Source organism: Hemitrygon akajei, chromosome 3 (genome assembly GCF_048418815.1).
Source record: "Hemitrygon akajei chromosome 3, sHemAka1.3, whole genome shotgun sequence".
Lineage (NCBI taxonomy): Eukaryota > Metazoa > Chordata > Chondrichthyes > Myliobatiformes > Dasyatidae > Hemitrygon > Hemitrygon akajei.
The window spans coordinates 66,362,303-66,379,451 of NC_133126.1; the positions used below are offsets into that span (position 1 = coordinate 66,362,303).

General features: G+C 39.1%; 1 protein-coding gene across 3 annotated transcripts in view; it reads left to right on the plus strand.

Annotated features, from left to right (window-relative positions):
* Positions 1 to 17,149, plus strand: part of strn3 (striatin, calmodulin binding protein 3) — a 186,749-nt gene that overhangs the window by 33,933 nt on the left and 135,667 nt on the right. For all 3 annotated transcript variants that reach the window (XM_073040068.1, XM_073040069.1, XM_073040070.1), the window contains exon 2: positions 15,127 to 15,230. In XM_073040068.1, the coding sequence (XP_072896169.1) occupies positions 15,127 to 15,230 (104 nt within the window). The remainder of the gene's footprint in view (positions 1 to 15,126; positions 15,231 to 17,149) is intronic.

A 17,149-nucleotide genomic window follows, 5' to 3' on the forward strand; every position in this document is an offset into this window, starting at 1 on the left:
AATTTTTTGAGGATGTGACTAAACACATTGATGAAGGTAGAGTAGTAGATGTATATGGATTTCAGCAAGGCATTTGACAAGGTACCCCATGCAAGGCTTATTGAGAAAGTAAGGAGGCATGGGATCCAAGGGGACATTTGCTTTGTGGATCCAGAACTGGCTTGCCCACAGAAGGCAAAGAGTGGTTGTAGATGTGTCATATTCTGCATGGAGATTAGTGAGCAGTGGTGACCTGATAGAGGTGTATAAGATGATAAGAGGCATTGATCGTGTAGATAGTCAGAGGCTTTTTCCCAGGGCTGGAGTGGCTTGCATGAGAGGGCACAGTTTTATAGTGCTTGGAAGTTGGTACAGAGGAGATGTCAGAGAGTGGTGAGTGTGTGGAATAGGCTGCCGGTGACTGTTGTGGAGGCCTGTTCGATAGGGTCTTTTAAGAGACCCCTAGACAGGTACATGGAGCTCAGAGGGCTATGGGTAACCCTGCGTAATTTCTAAGGTAAGGGCATGTTTGGCACAGCTTTGTGGATCGAAAGGCCAGTATCTTGCTGTAGGGTTTCTATGTTTCTATTGACGTGTGAAATAAAATTATGAACAGGAACAGATGTTTGATATTCAGGAAATTGATGATAATTCTTTATATTGTACTAGAATTAGAGAACAGTGGATTCTGGTTAATTTTGGCCCAATTAAGTGGCTTCCCCAATTAGCCCAAAGCTTCATGAAAATTGTTAAAAATGTATAAAAAAAGACAGACTGATCCTCAGTACCCACTTGTGCAATTGGATTCTAGATTTCCTCACTTGCAGATCCCAGTCACTTTGGATTGGCAAAAACATCTGCACAATCTCAATTAACACAGGTGCACCACAGGGATGTGTGCTTAGTCCCCTGCTCTACTCGCTTTACACCTATGACTGTGTGGCTAAATACAGCACCACACCATTTTTAAGGTCACTGATGACACCACTGTTGTGAGCCTTATTAAAGGTGGTGATGAATCATCATACAGGAGAGATATTGAAAATTTGGCGGAGTGACACCATAACAACAACCTCTCATTCAATGTCAGCCAGACCAAAGAACTGATTATAGACTCATCGAAGCAGCAGAAGTGGAGAGGGTCAGTAACTTTAAGTTCCTGGGCGTCACAGCCTCAGAGGACCTGTCCTGTCCATGATATAAATGTAATTGCAAAGAAAGCACAACAGTGCCTCTACTTCCTCAGGAGTCTGGAGATTATGGCATGTCATCAAAAACCTTGACAAACTTCTATAAATGTGTGGTGGAAAATGTGTTGACTGCCTGCAATATGGCCTAGTTTGGGAGCACCAATGCCTTTGAGTGGAAAATCCTACAAAACGACGTGGAGTTGGCTCAGTTCATCATGATTAAAACTCTCCCAACCATTGAGCATATCTACATGAAACGTTGTTGTTGAAAAGCAACATCCATCATCAAAGATCCTCTCCAACCAGGCCATGCACTTTTCTAACTGCTACCATCAGGTAGAAGGTACATAATAATACTGAGGAATTAAAAGTTGCTGACCCTCTCCGCCACTGATCCTCTGAGGACTGGCTTGTGGATCTCTGGTTTTCTTCTCCTGAAATTAGTAATCTGCTCCTTGTTCTCGCTGAAATTGAATAAATTCGAGGTTGTTATGGCCCACACAGCCAAATTTTCAATATCCCTCCTATATGCTGATTCATCACCACCTTTGAATCAGCCTATGACGGTGGTGTTGTCGGCAAATTTGAATATAGCATTGCTGTTGTGCTTAGCTACATGACAAGACACCTGCATCAATTAAGGGGCATAGTGTCCCAAGTACATAACTGCCTCGATTTATCAGAACCCATTGTGTTTTATAAGAGATGTGTTGGGCCAAAGGGTTCATTTTTGCACTGTACAACTATTATGTTGGAAATCACATGCTTTTATTAATTTATCAACTTGAAAGAGCAATTATCAAATATCTCAAACTTCAGTGCACTGTTGATAAATGTCTTGAGCCTGTCATTCAGAATAGTAATTTTCATTAGTGTATCAAGTAATTCAACAATCGCGGATATTTTACTAATTCCACTCACCCTTCCATTGTGTTTATACATTTGTACTTTCAATGCTGATTGCAGTTATACAATTAGAACTGGTATATCTATTGATTTCTCATCACTATTCTATCACCTGCTCTTTATTTCTTTTTAATTTTATAAAATTAATGTTAACTGTGATTGAAGGTTGTGTTTGATCAGCTGTCTCTTTTCCAAAGGCTATAAATATGATTTTAAAAGGGAGTGGGTATAAAGTCTGTCCTTCCTAGTGTTAAGGACAATACTTAAGACTCAGTAAAAATGAAAAATGAAATGTAACGTAGTAAAAGTGATTTATCAAAACTGAAATGCCTGCTAAAAATATTAGCTGTAGGGGTAGAACAGGGTCAGTTGCCTAATTAAAAGTTGTATGTAATAATGAAAACGATTTAGGAAATAAAGCATTAATTAGAACTGTAAATTGAATTCAGGGTGTTGTGTAATGGCCTTGAATGAATGCTGTCTGTACTGATAGAATTACTTGGAAGATAAAAATTTGAAGTATTTGGATAGGGAAATCACAAAAGAAGGACAAGCAAAGTTTACAGATTGGTTTACAATATTTAAGAATTATCAATAAATATGCACTGACAGTAGAGTGGAATTGAATAAGGAAAAATGCATAATCTTGATAGCTTGCATCTTTGGATAGCAATAAGTCAGCTAGGTGCTTAAATCTGTCAGAAACTTACTGCTAAAATAGAGTATTCAAAATGGGAGAATTTGGCTTGTGCTAGTGAGGCCTTTGCTTGCTATTATGTTGCAGGATATCTAATACCAAAGTCTGGTGATAGCATTTGAGCAGTTAGATGTGGAAATCCACAGGTTGTTGTTATTTATTCCCTGTGCTTCCACAGGGCATATTGTTGTTACTGTGTCAGATGTAATTTAATGTTTATCTGTGATTTGTTTTCACCATAAATTTTTGAAAAGTTATCCTTGTTAAGTGGTGTATTTGACATAATTTCAACTTACTGTGCTTTAATTTTTATTAGTTTGAGATGTTCTCTTTTACCTCAAGTTCAAAGTAAAATTTATTATCAGAATACATAGATGTCACGACATACAAACCTGAGATTCTTTTTCTTTATTCTCACATTCATGTGCAATCTGTATTGTTCTGTCCTGAAATGTTTAAGATAGTTAATATTACAAATAGTGCTTGTTATTTTCAGGTTTGCAGTTTGAGTGAGGTCTTCAATGTGATTAACTCCCTGTTGCTGGATGTCAGAGATGCTGGCAGCTGACAACAACTGATACCTTCTAAGAATAAATCCATGCTACAAATTATCACGTCCATGAAACAGTTTTTTTGGGATTAGCTTCACATGTCTTTCTTTGGCCACTGACAGAAGACTGCAAGCCTTCAAATGAACGAAGGCCATGGAAAGTAGAACTACTCTCGAATACATGGTTTTATTTGGGACAATTTTCTGGAATACTCTTCTTGAACTGGCAGGCTTTCAGACCATCTTTGATTTTGTAGATGATGCAGGTACCTCAAGAACGGTCATCTCATGTCCCAGTCAGGGACTTAATAAAAGCCTGGGGACTTTGCCTGTAAGTCTGGTGACAGAATATTTCTAAGAGCAGCCAGGAGAAATCTCACCTGCATCAAGAGGGCTAAAACCACCTGTGCTCAAGAAGTTCAGGGAAACTTACCTGATAGCAATCCTTGACATACGTGGCTGGGCATCAAGCGCATTATTGACTACGCAAGGAAAAACAGCGTCGACTGGACCAGTAACACTCCCTCCCTGATGCTATAAATGACTGTTATGCATGCTTTATGCAACACAACACCAACCTCAAATGTTACCCCTTTACCAGGTGAACAGCTACTGTCTGTAACATCAGCAGATGTTACATCCCTGGTCAAGTACTCTGGGAGTGGGCACACCAGCTCACTGATGTCTTCATGGACATCTTCAACATATCAGTCATCCAATCTGCTTTCTCTACATGCTTCAAGTCAGCTGCCACCATTCCTGTACCAAAGAATTCTACACCTTCAGAACTAAATACCTATAGCCCAGTGGTACTGATGCCAATCATGAAGAGCTTTAAATGGCTGGTGATGGCACTTAACAAAAACTCCATTCTAGCCACATTGGACATTCACTGATAGGCTTATTGACAGATGCTCATGCTCCTGGCCCTGATACACCCAGAAAACAAAGACATTTGTGTCAGAATACTGTTTCTGGACTACAGACTTTGGTGAACAAACTCCTACTCCTTGGTCTAAATACAGCACTGTGGAACTGTGTTTTGGACTTCCTAACCAGTAGACCTTATTGTCAGTATGCACAACTGCTCCTCCTTCCCCAGCATCCTCCACACAGGTGCCCCCCCCAGGTCTGTGTGCTGAGCCCATTGCTGTACACTCTGCTCACACCTGACTGTGTGGCCAAACACATTCAGTTTGCCAATGACATGACAGTGGTGGGACTCATCACCAACAATGATGAGCTGGCCTACAGTGAGGAGGTGGAAGAGCTGGAGTCCTAGTGCCAGGCAAAAAAAAACCTCTTCCTCAATGCCAACAAGACAGGGGATAGTTATCAACTTCAGAAGAACTTGGACCACTAACAACCGTCTTTTCATTGGCGGCACAGGTATGGAAGCTGAGAAGGTTCAAACTCCTGGGTGTGCACATCTCGCACAATGTCTCAAGTTCCCAGAACATGTGAATAATCAGGAAACTTCACCAATGCCTCTACTTTCTGAGGAGAGTGAAGAGAGCTGGACTATGCACATCTATACTCGCATCATTCTATAGGTGCACAGTAGAGAGCATCTGAACAAGCTGCATCACTGCATGCATGGAAACTGCACTACGGTAGATAAGGAGGCTCTACAATCGTAGTTAAAACTGCCTAGAACATTGCTGGCACCTGCCATCAAGAACTTATTTGCAAGAAAAAGTTTGTGAACCCTTTGCATTTAACTGGTTTTCTGCATTAATTGCTCTTAAAACATGGTCTGATCTTAATCTAAGTCGCAATGAACTAATAACGCACAAACAATTGTACTTTTCATGTCTTTATTGAACACATTGTTTAATCATTCACAGTCCAGGCTGGAAAAGGTATGTAAACTCTTGTGTTTAATACAAGGATTTCAGAGGAGTGATTTAAAAAAAAAATTTCAGAAAAGTTACCTACAAAGAGTATTGGACAGATAGCTACAGGTTAGACAAAGAGCTGAATGAACTCAGCAGGTCAGGCAGTATCCGTTGAAATGAGCAGTCAATGTTTCGGGCCGAGACCCTTCGTCAGGACTGAAGAAAGAGGGGGCAGGGGCTCTATAAAGAAGGTGGGGGGAGGGTGGAAGGTGCCAGGTGAAAAACCAATCAGAGGAAAGATCAAGGGGTGGGGGAGGGGAAGCAGGGAGGGGATAGGCCAGAGAGGTAAAGAAGGAATGTAAGGGGAAAGCACTATGGGTAGTAGAAGAAGTCAGAATCATGAGAGAGGTGATAGGCAGCTAGAAGAGGAGGCAGAGTGAAGGTGGGATGGTGGAAGGGAGAGGGAGAGGATTACCAGAAGTTGGAGAATTCGATGTTCACACCAAGGGGCTGGAGACTACCCAGACAGTATATGAGGTGTTGTTCCTCCAACCTGAGTTTGGCCTCATCATGGCAGTAGAGGAGGCCAAGTATGGACATATCCGAATGGGAATGTGAAGCAGAGTTGAAGTGGGTGGCAACCGGGAACTCCTGTCTGTTGTGGCAGACAGAGCGGAGGTGCTCGACGAAGCGGTCCCCCAATCTGTGTCGGTCTCGCCGATGTAGAGGAGGCTGCACCGGGAGCACAGGATGCAATAGATTACCCCAGTAGACTCACAAGTGAAGTGTTGCCTCACATGGAAGGACTGTTTGGGGCCCTGAATGGTGGTAAGAGAGGAGGTGTAGGGACAGGTGTAGCACTTTCTTGCAGAGATAAGTACCAATTGGGAGATCTGTGGGGAGGGACATGTGGACCAGGCAGTCACGGAGGGAACGATCCCTGCGAAAAGCAGAGAGGGGTAGAGAGGGAAAGATGTGCTTTAGTGGTGGGGTCCTGTTGAAGGTGGCGGAAGTTGTGGAGGATAATATGCTGGATCCGGAGGCTGGTGGAGTGGTAGGTAAGGACAAGGAAAACACGGTCCTTGTTGTGGTGACGGGAGGATGGGGTGAGGGCTGAAGAGTGGGAAATGGAGGAGATGCGGGTGAGGGCATCATTGATGGCGGTATTTCGCAGGGATCGTTCCCTCCGTGACTGCCTGGTATTTTCATATTTTCAATACAATGGATTAATTGGATCATCAGTTAATTGGGGCAGCCGCTTATTTGGGTCAACTTGTAGAGAACAAAGTCCAATCAAGAAAATAGCCAGGATTCCCTTGTTTATTTGGGACCCAATGCTGCTTTCTTGATACAGGAGACTGTTGCTGAACAGTTTCTAACTAGTGCTTGATGTGTGCAGTCGTGCTTAGGACCTTTACCAGGACAGTAAAAAGTTTAAATAGCATCAGTTGCTTGTGCTTGTGTTTAAAAAGCAATGATTTTTGTAACTGATAGTTCACAAGAAATAAGCAGTAAGATAACACAGAACTGTTTTGCTCACTGCGGTTTCAAACATTCAGGCTTGGAGATCCCAGAAAGAGCCAGCAGTGAAAATGAAACAGTTTCACTACTTCAACATGTTAGGAACTGCAAAGAATTTGTAGGTATCAACAGTCATCTTGAATGTTACAATGAAAATGAAAATTTGAAGGATGCCGTTGTTAATAGCAATGTATGAAAGCAGTCCATTATCTGCATGAGGTGTCTGCTGATTTTTTTCATTTATATTCAATCAAAAGAACACCATACTCCCGGTAACTATTAGGAACTATTCAACAGTTTTATAGTACTGTTGTAGGATTGATATTGTTCTAATTTTTTTTCTGTTTCATTTAAATGCTTAATTTGTTACTCAGTTAAATGGTAGTTTGCCCTTTTTTTTACCTTTTCAACTATTTCCATGAAGCTTCAGCTAATTGAGCAGCCGCTTAATTGGGCCAAAAAATACTGTCCCCAGTGTGTCCCAATTAACTGGCACCCACTGTATTTTGATGATAGTCTGCAGAATTTGGAAAGCAAAAATGCTAGAATTTTGAAATAATGGCATTAAATATTTAAAATTGTAGGCCAGTCAACACCAACTTAACTAACATTTCAGGTTAATGACCTTTTATCAGAATTAGGCGAAATTCTAAATGATCCCATGTTTTGACTGACTAAACTGAATTATACTAATGCTGTCATTGAGAAATATAAAAAGTCTTCATTCACATTGAAAACCTGCAGAAGAGAGTAAGTCTCAGAGAATTCAAGGGAATCTCACTCTACTGACATACATGTCCACAGATGGGGAATTGATAAGTTTGTGGCCTAAGGTAGAAGGCGATGAGTTATACAGCTCTCGTTACATGCACATGCAGGTCAACTTTTTGAGTGATTATGCAGAAAATTTGAAGTTAATAACTCATCTCCTTCTACCTTATGCCACAAACTTATTTATCACGCCTGCTGTTGACATTTTCTGGAGGTCCAAGATCTGTATGTTCCACGACTGCTGGACTAAGTGTGTAAATGTAGGAGGGGACTATGTTGAAAAATCAATGTTTTTAAAAATTGACTCCTACCTTAGATCACAAACTTATCAATCACCCCACGTATTGTTTTGTTCTTCAACACAAAGATAACAAGAAACAATTACAGGTTTCCCCTGCTATCCGAAGGTAGAGCGTTCCTATGAAACTTTTTTTAAGTTGAAATGTCGTAAAGTGAAGATGCAATTACCATTAATTTATATGGGAAAATTTTTTGAGAGTTCCCAGATCCAAAAAAAAACCTACCAAATAACACATAAAACCTAAAATAACATGAACATATAGTAAAAGCAGGAATGATATGATAAACATACAGCCTATATAAAGTTTTATGTACATAAATATTTTATGTATGGTGTAGGTTCACTTATCAAAAGCAGGAAGACAGCAAGCCAAAATTGTTTGAAGAAAAAAATAGGCACGTACACGCATGCGCACACAACTGCCCACACAAGGCTTCACGGTCATGGTAGTCTTTCTCGGGGTAAACACACGTATAAAGTGGGCGTCTTTTTCTTTGTAAACGTGAAAATCTGTGGTTAGCGAAATCAGGTACTAATGTAGGTCTTTTGTAACAGCGAGCTGTCGTAAAGCTAACGTTTGAAAAACGGGGGCCACCTGTAACTACAGTTTCAAGTGCTATAATCACTTTCCTAATTTTAATATTTTGAATATAGTCAGATGAATTACATATTTGCAATGGTAGCACATCCCAACTAGCACGGTCCCTTTGAATATTTAATAATGCAAATTGCAGGAACTCAAAATATACCCCTTCTGTTACAGCGTTGAAGGATGGCTTGAATATACAACTAACCAGAGGGTTAGGTGACAGAACGGATCTGTCCTGAACTGTGAATTAAGTGGCAGGAATACACTATTAATAATGTGCAGTCTTTCTGTAGGTAGTTCCCATGTGACAGAATCAGAGTGACCTATTCCTAATGCCTGTTTTCACTAGTCACAAAGTATCAATTGAAAGTTCCAATTATGTGAAGGTTTTTCTTGAGGATTGATTCTCATTTTAGTTAATCTAAAATTATACTATCTATATTGTCATAATTCCAGAATGATTCCTAACATCCTAGTTCTGAGGGAAGGTCACAGATCTAAAAAGTGTACTAATTTTACTGTGTCTTTCTGTACAAATGCTATCTGACCGGAGTATTTCTCAGCATTTTCTGTTTTTATTACAACCTCTGAAGACTAATCTGGGTCCTTTGGCTGGGTGGGTCTCATGTTTTGAATTCAGGCTGAATTCAGTGGCATAGAGAGAGGAAGGCCAAAGCTCTTTTGAGGAGTAGGTCAAAGTGTCAAGAAATTCCACAGCCCAAATCTCACATCTCACAACTGTACTCGATGGAGAAGACAGGACAAAGGTTTTGTATTCATGGTTGATTCATCAGAGAGCTTAATCTGCATTGTGTTCATGAGAATACAGAATTTTCTCCAACTTCCTTCTGATGAACAGGCCCTTAGGCCTTGCTGTCCCTCTAACATGCCATTATTGTGCATTATGAGCTGAGTTTTGTTAGATCACCTTTCAACTATTAATGCATGAGATGTTCTTTATCTTATGTCTGAATAATACTGGAGTTAAAAAGTTAAAGTTAAAAGAACTGTCCAGACTAGAGTTGAATGCAGAAGATCATGCTGAACACTAAATGCTCAACATAATTTAAGCATTTGATAAGATATTTTTTTTAGAAAATCATCAGATCATCAGACTGAGTCCAAGCCAAGGAAGCACCAGCTTAAAATTAGATCCTGCACTTTCAGGATGATGCCAGGAAACATATGTCCGTACAAAGGTCATGGAAATCTGAAACTCTGCCCTCCCCTACCCACCAGCTTCAAAAAGTGTTTAAGTAGCGCTAACTTGAAAGTTTCAAAATCTCAGATCAATGTTTATGTTAGATTAGGATATTAAGAATTACAGGTCAGATAGATGAGGTTAAATTACAGTTATAATTAAAAGCTGAGGGTACACAGGAAGTTGAATGGCTTACTCCTGTTTTAGTTCTGTGTGGTTTGGCGGTCTTAGATTTTGAACTGGCATTTTCAAATTGCTTATTTTATTTTTTATTATAAGTAAAATCCAAACCAATGTTTCTATCAATAAAAATGGTCTATTTGGATATATCTTTATAATTAAAAGCAACAGTGAAGATATAAGATGTGATGAATCATGGTATCAAATTCTGTAATGTAAGATGATAGTGATATTTAAGAAGATCATTAGAAGAGTTATGAAAATGTAGCTCATGGTTACTTTCTATTTTAGTAGATTTTTGAATTCTTATCTCGATTGGATGTCACCTTTTTAATACTTTTTCGCAAGGACCCTAGTTGTTATAACGTTTATATGCTGTTGTCAGTAGACTATTTTTGTAAGATCTTGCTTTTTGCAGAATGTGATTGGGAAACATATCTAGTTTAGCATGGAACTTGTGTAGTTTTATACTATGCAATTTTTTTTGTTGCAGCTTTTGAGCCTCTTAATAAATCTTCTCAACAGAAATTTAATTGCTTTTTTCTGCCATGTAATCAGGTCAAGTAACAATTTTAAAAATTGCCCCATTTAAAGAAGAACTGCTAAGGGTGTTTCTTTCCTATTCTGGCATAGTGTATATGTATTAGATTTGGTAATCCTCAATATACGAAGAACCTCTTCTTCCTCCCCCCCCAAAACACACGCACTGTTTACAAGCATAGAGGAGGAAATATGTTTTCATTTAGCTGATGGTGTAAATCTGGAGAGTGATTTCAGTCCATACAACATATATAGACATGGAAAGCAGTTGTATGAAGACAGCTGTTGCTTTTCATCTTTCCTTGATGACAGTTTAGTTTCCATTGGTATAACCTAGTGTTATCTTTCCCTGCTAGTTAGTTGTAGACCCATTGGGGAAAAAGGAACATTCAGTTACAAATACTACATTTAATTAAGAGGGAGAGAAAGCAGAGCATTGCCGAAAATTACAGACACTATGGGGGAAAATAAAATAAAAAGCAGTTGTATAATTAGTTTAGACAGGTTGTGTTTGTCTATTATTGTGACTTAGATGAAGATCAGAGCACATTTATGAGTAATTAATGCAGAGAAGTAATTGCAAAAGGTGCACCAACTTTTTCTTGCAACTGTATGTGGCACTATTTTTGTGATGTTGATGAGCATCGTGCTCTGGTCACCATTCCAGAGCATCACTGAACACTGGATCTGCTTGATAATAATCCAAGCATTGCTGCTTAATGTTTTTATTTCATTCACTTGTATTCAGTTAAGAATCATTCATGGTCCTCTGGACCCGTAAGCCTTGACCTAATCTGCTCTGTATGTGAATGAGTAAGGATAGCAAGGATAGAAAGTTTAATCTCTTTCTACTAAATATAATTGTATGATAACAGTATGGAATTTGCAAATTGTAGAGAATGCAATGTGTTCCTGCTGACTTTGTGAAAAACATGTCTACGACAATTTAGCAGCTTTACTACATTTTTGATGTAGTAATTTTGAACTTATATCAATTATAAGTGAGCTGTAGTGTGATTACCCAATGAGATTGAAGATTTCATAACAACATATGGAATAAAAAGCATGGAAGAATATAAGAATTAAGTTTAAGAGTGGGGCAAAGACCCTTAATATTGAATTGACTTTATTTCTGATAGCCTTCACATACATGAGGAGGTAAAAATCTTTGTTACATCTCCATCTAAATGTGCAATCATAGTAATTTATAATTTATAATAAATAGAACAATCAGAGTAACATAGAAATACACTCAAATCAACCCGATGGTCTGGTGGAAGAAGCTGTTCCGGAGTCTGTTGGTCCTGGCTTTTATGCTGCGATACAGTTTCCTGGATGATAGCAGCTGGAATAGATTGTGGTTGGGGTGACTCGGGGCCCTAATGATCCTTAGGATCCTTTACACCTGTCTTTGTAAATGTCCTGAATTATGGGAAGTTCACAACTGCAGATGTGCTGGGCTGTCTGCACCATTCTCTGCAGAATCCTGCAATTAAGGGAGATACAGTTCCCATACCAGGCAGTGATGCAGCCTGTCAGGATGCTCTCAATTGTGCCCTATAGAAAGTTTTTGGGATTTGGGAGACCATACCAAACTTCCTCAACCATCTGAGGTGAAAGAGGTGCTCTTGTGCCTTTTTCACCACACAGCTGGTGTGTACAGACCACGTGAGGTCCTCAGTAATGTAGATGCTGAGGAACTTAAAGCTGTCCACCCTCTCAACCCCAGATCCATTGATGTCAATAGGGGTTAGCCCATCTCCATCCCTCCTGTAATCCACAGCAAGCTCCTTTGTTTTTGTGACATTGAAGGAGAGGTTGTTTTACTTCTACTCAATAAGATGCTGATATGCAGCATCGATTCTGCCTTTCCAACTGAATCCCATAATGTACTATTTCTTTAAAACAAAGAAACAAATATTTTCTAAGGATAAAATCAATAACTAAGCTTCCAACTCCAAAGGGATACCTCATTGTTGAGCTGCACATCCTATTTCAAGGACACAAGTTTTCTGTATTTTGGTCCCAATTCTTAATCCTTAAGATCTGCTTTCTGGTTTCAGCCTAGTCCTGATCAGTTTTACTGTTGTTCTGGATATTTCCAAAAATAGTTTAAAAAATTCTTTGTGAATTCCAGCTTTAATGTCATTAAAGATTGAAACATCTGTTTCACCATTTAAAGTGCATTGTTGATCTTTATTGAGCTCTGCCTATTTTTTGTTACATTGATGCTCAAGAAGGTTAACAAGCCAACACTGCAAGCAATTGGGGTAAATAATTAAGATTGGCTTTCATAATGATCCTCTGCATCCTGGTTTTAGCGGAGGGTGTGGTGGATTGAAACATTAATTATAAGATTTCATTGTGGATTTGCTGAGCATTAACCATTTCATTTATGGCCCCCTCTCTGGTTTTCTTGTTTGCCTCTTACACCTAATTTAGCAATACAATGCGAAGTGGGCTCTTCCGGCCCTTGGAACCATACTGCCCCAGCAACCCCCGACAAACTGATTAACCCTAACAATTTATCTTTGAACTTTGGGAGGAAACTGGACCACCCAGAGAAAACCCACATATTCCATGCGGAGGACATACAAATTCCATTCAGAATCGTGACGGATTTGAACTCTGAACTGCAAAAGCTTTGCACTAACTGCTACATTACTTGCTCTTCTAATCCTATGTGACATAGGCTGGCATAATTGATGCATCTCACTTGTTTACTAGATTTTCTGCCATTTGAAAATATTGAATAAAATTCTTTCCGTACCTTTAAAGATGCAGCATTTGTGCACTGTTGACATAAAGCAAAATTTTCTGTAGATAATTGTACTATAAAGTTAGCTTTGTGTTGCATGTGACAATCACAGCATTTAACGATAATCTTCATTACAATATCAATGAGATCTTCAGCTCTAACATTAATGAAGACTGTAACTACTGAGGAGCTATTCTTGGGGATGCCTTTCTATACCATTCCACTTTTTATTTTGCTTTTTTACTTTAAGAGCTTCTTTAAAATCTATTCTTTGACCTTATGTTTTGAGTTTTTATGTATCAGCATGCTGTGTAATTCTTCCTTTGCTTAAATTCTAATAGCTAATAGCAAAATACTTGTGTTGTAGTTGCAGAGAAATTATAGTGCAGGTAAATAATAAGGTGCAAGGTCACGATGAGGAAGATTGTGAAGTCAATAGTCCATTTTATCATATTAGGAAACCATTTAATAATCTTAATAATGGTATATACTTTTAGGCTTTTGTATCTTCTGCACAATGGAACAGGGAGAAAGAGAATATGTGGGGTGGTTAGGGTCTTTGCTTATGTTGGCTACTTAATTGATGCAGCAAGAAGTATAGACTGTGTCCGTGGAGGAGAGGTTGATTTCTGTGATAATGCTGAGCTGTGTCTAAACTCCAGTGTCTTGTCAAGTGCAGAGCAGTTGCCATACCAAGCTGTCAAACATCCTGATAGGATTATTTCTATGGTGCATTGATTAAAAATTTGCAAGGGTCAACAGGGACCTGCCACATTTTCTTTTGTCTTCTGAGGGAAGCAGAAGCATTGGTGAGCTTACTTGGCCATGGCATCAGTATGGTTCGACCTGAACAGACTATTGTTGATGTTCACTTCTTGGAACTTGAAGGTCTGAACCCTCTCATCTAATCCAGGCCTTTATATTACTAATCTCATGAAATACTTATTCTGCTACCACTGATGTCTCAGGGATTGTTTGCCCAACTCATTTACTTCCATTTATGAACAAAACTATAGTTTGGATTGATCTATTCTTTCCTAGAATTAGCTGTCTTGATTTCTATGATTTTTTTTGTTATAGCCATCAGCAAAATTTTATAGAATTTGAAGTGTTATGGAAAAATTATGGACAAACTCCCTTGACTGAAAGTCTAAGGGGTCTGTTTCTTGAAGGGCACTTTACTTTTCTAAATAAACTACAGTCAAAAGTGGGAGAAAGAACTGGATCTCATACTCTCTCCAGGGGTAATGCTGAATAGTTCCGACACAGGAAATTGCATCTCCAACACTTGCAACACAACAATAAACAGCCTTAAGTGAAATAAATTCCATTATGGTTGGTTGGAAGTTTGGAGTGTTCAACATCACAACCCCAGCCTCTGTTACACCAGTAAAATATTTTGATGGCTGCTAATCCACAGCTTCTGTATTAACCAGTTGTTAAATCCTCCAAAAATAACAACAAACTCTTAGATCTAAATCTATCAGCACTTCGATCATTCTCACCCCTTCACATTGATTGAAATCAGTGGAGAAGAACTTGGGCACACATTGTTCAAATAGAATTTCCTTGGAAGCTTTTTTAAAAAAAAATTATTGCTGAATCTTAAAACTGAGATGGTAATTATTTTATGACTTTAACTAAATGAAACTTGTTCAAGATTCCAGTTTCTCTAACAGCTTGTGAAGTATATTTAGAAAACTAGAGCAGTCTTGGTGGGAGGAAGAATAATGATAAATGATCTCACAAATGATGCTAGGTGAGTGAAAGATGTCGATTCTTTGTTGAAGAAAAGTAGAACAAGACTTATTCATTGCTTATTGATGCTTACTGCAATAGTGATGGTGTAGAACATAGTTAAAAGCCTACTCAGAGTGAGGCACTCCTGACACAAGTATTTGTTCTACATTTGCCAAGCCCCTCACAATTGACAAAACTTAGCTACAGGGAAGTAGCTGTTTTCTTTGTTCCATAGAAAGATTTAAAATTAAAGTCAATATTCTTCTCTTCACTTATATGCCAATTATTGAGATTTTAGAATTCTTTGTAAAAACACCATCATGTTGATTTAGCTGTTTAATTATTTAATATATTTTCTCTTACAGGCTCGGATAGCATTTTTACAAGGAGAAAGGAAAGGTCAGGAAAACTTGAAGAAGGATCTAGTAAGAAGAATAAAAATGTTAGAATATGCTTTAAAACAAGAAAGGTAATTGTATAAAAGTACTATTTATACTGAATATTTTCAACTGGTGGCCATAACATTGAAATAATGAATTTAATTTAAATAAAATCCAACCAGAATATATTAGTTTTCAGCAAACTTGTATTAAAGTTTCTCCTCATTTGAAAATTTGTATTTGCATGGTTATTCACTGTTAATTATTTTTAAATTTTATTGATTGGTTCTGAGTTTTTATTTCAGTACTTACAAACTGCTTTGTCAATTTTTATGAAGCAATTGATACACAGATTGATTACAAGGGATATTTTGACTAAACATTTGAGACTGCAGTATGTAGGAACCCTTTGCTTGTGTGGGCTTTTGACTTTGTGATAGATAAGAATCTGTTCAACTTTCATGTGCTACTGAGTTAATTTGGTGACATTTTCCATTTGGATTCATGTGAAAATTAGCTTGTCAGGCCTAATGAGAGAAAATTATAGCAGCTCTGAAACTTCAATAAATATTGGAAAGAGGCAGGGAGTCAACATTTTTTACTTGCTTCTGAAAATTAAATGCCACATTTTGGCAGATACGATCGAGTCTTTTAAGAGACTCTTAGATAGGTACCTGGAGTTTAGAAAAATAGAGGGCTATGTGGTAGGAAAATCCTAGGCAGCTTCTAGAGTAGGTTACATGGTTGGCACAGTATCGTGGGCTGAAGGGCCTGTAATGTGTTGTAGATTTTAAGTGTTCTATGTTCTAATTTTGAACGCTCAAAAACTAAGTACCATTGTCAGAGAGAAAGAACTACAGTCTACAAATCAGTGAGCAGGGATTCAGCACTGGAAACAAAACAAACCAAAAGTCTTTCTCCTTGCTAAGTAGGCCTTGTGGCCGTCATTTTGTGAACTGTTTGGTGACCTGATTCTTCCTCCAGGATAACTTAATCTGAGCAGTTGAATGTGGACATAAGGTGTTTCTGCTAATGATCTGCTAAACCTGAGGCCATTCTCAGATAAGGATCTGTTTATTATGTAAAATTACAGGATTGCTGAAGGAACACCCTGTGATCTGGTCTTCTGGGCCCAGTGTTTGGCTGACTTGGTTGGACTGGTTTGAACCAGTCTGAGTTGGACAGAACAAAAGATACTACCTAGGCACAAGGCTGACAGGACAGCCATAAAGCAATACTGCTTAAAAAAAACACAAAATGCTTGCAGAACTCAGCAGGCCAGACAGCACCTATGGGAGGAGGTAGTGACGACGTTTCAGGCCAAAACCCTTCATCAGGAGTGAAGTAACATGGGATGGTTGAGGGGGGATAAGAAGTGGGGGAGGGTTAAGTAGAGAGCTAGGAAGTGATAGGCTGGAGGGAAATGGGATGGGGGAAGGTGGAGAATTATGGGAAATAAAAGAGAAAGAAAGGTAGGGCTGGGGGGAGATTATAGTGAGGGGGGAAAAAAGAGAAAGAGAACCAGACTAAAATAATTGATAGGGATGGGGGTGGGGGGGGGGCAGGGGTATCAACAGAGGTCTGTGAGTTGAATGTTCATGCCGGCAGGTAGGAGGCTACCTAGGCGGGAGATAAGGTATTGCTCCATCAACCTGCGTTGTGGCCTCATCTTGACGGTAGAGGAGGCCATGGACAGACATGTTGGAGTGGGAGTGGTTTGTGGAATTGAAGTGTGTGGCCACAGGGAGATCCCGCCACTGCTGGAGGACTATCTATTATTTTAGTCTGGTTCTCTTTCTCTTTTTTCCCCCCTCACTATAATCTCCCCCTAGCCCTACCTTTCTTTCTCTTTTATTTCCCATAATTCTCCACCTTCCCCCTAGCCCATTTCCCTCCAGCCTATCACTTCCTAGCTCTCTACTTTATCCCTCCCCCACTTCTTATCCCCCCTCGACCATCCCATGTTACTTCACTCCTGATGAAGGGTTTTGGCCTGAAACGTCGTCAC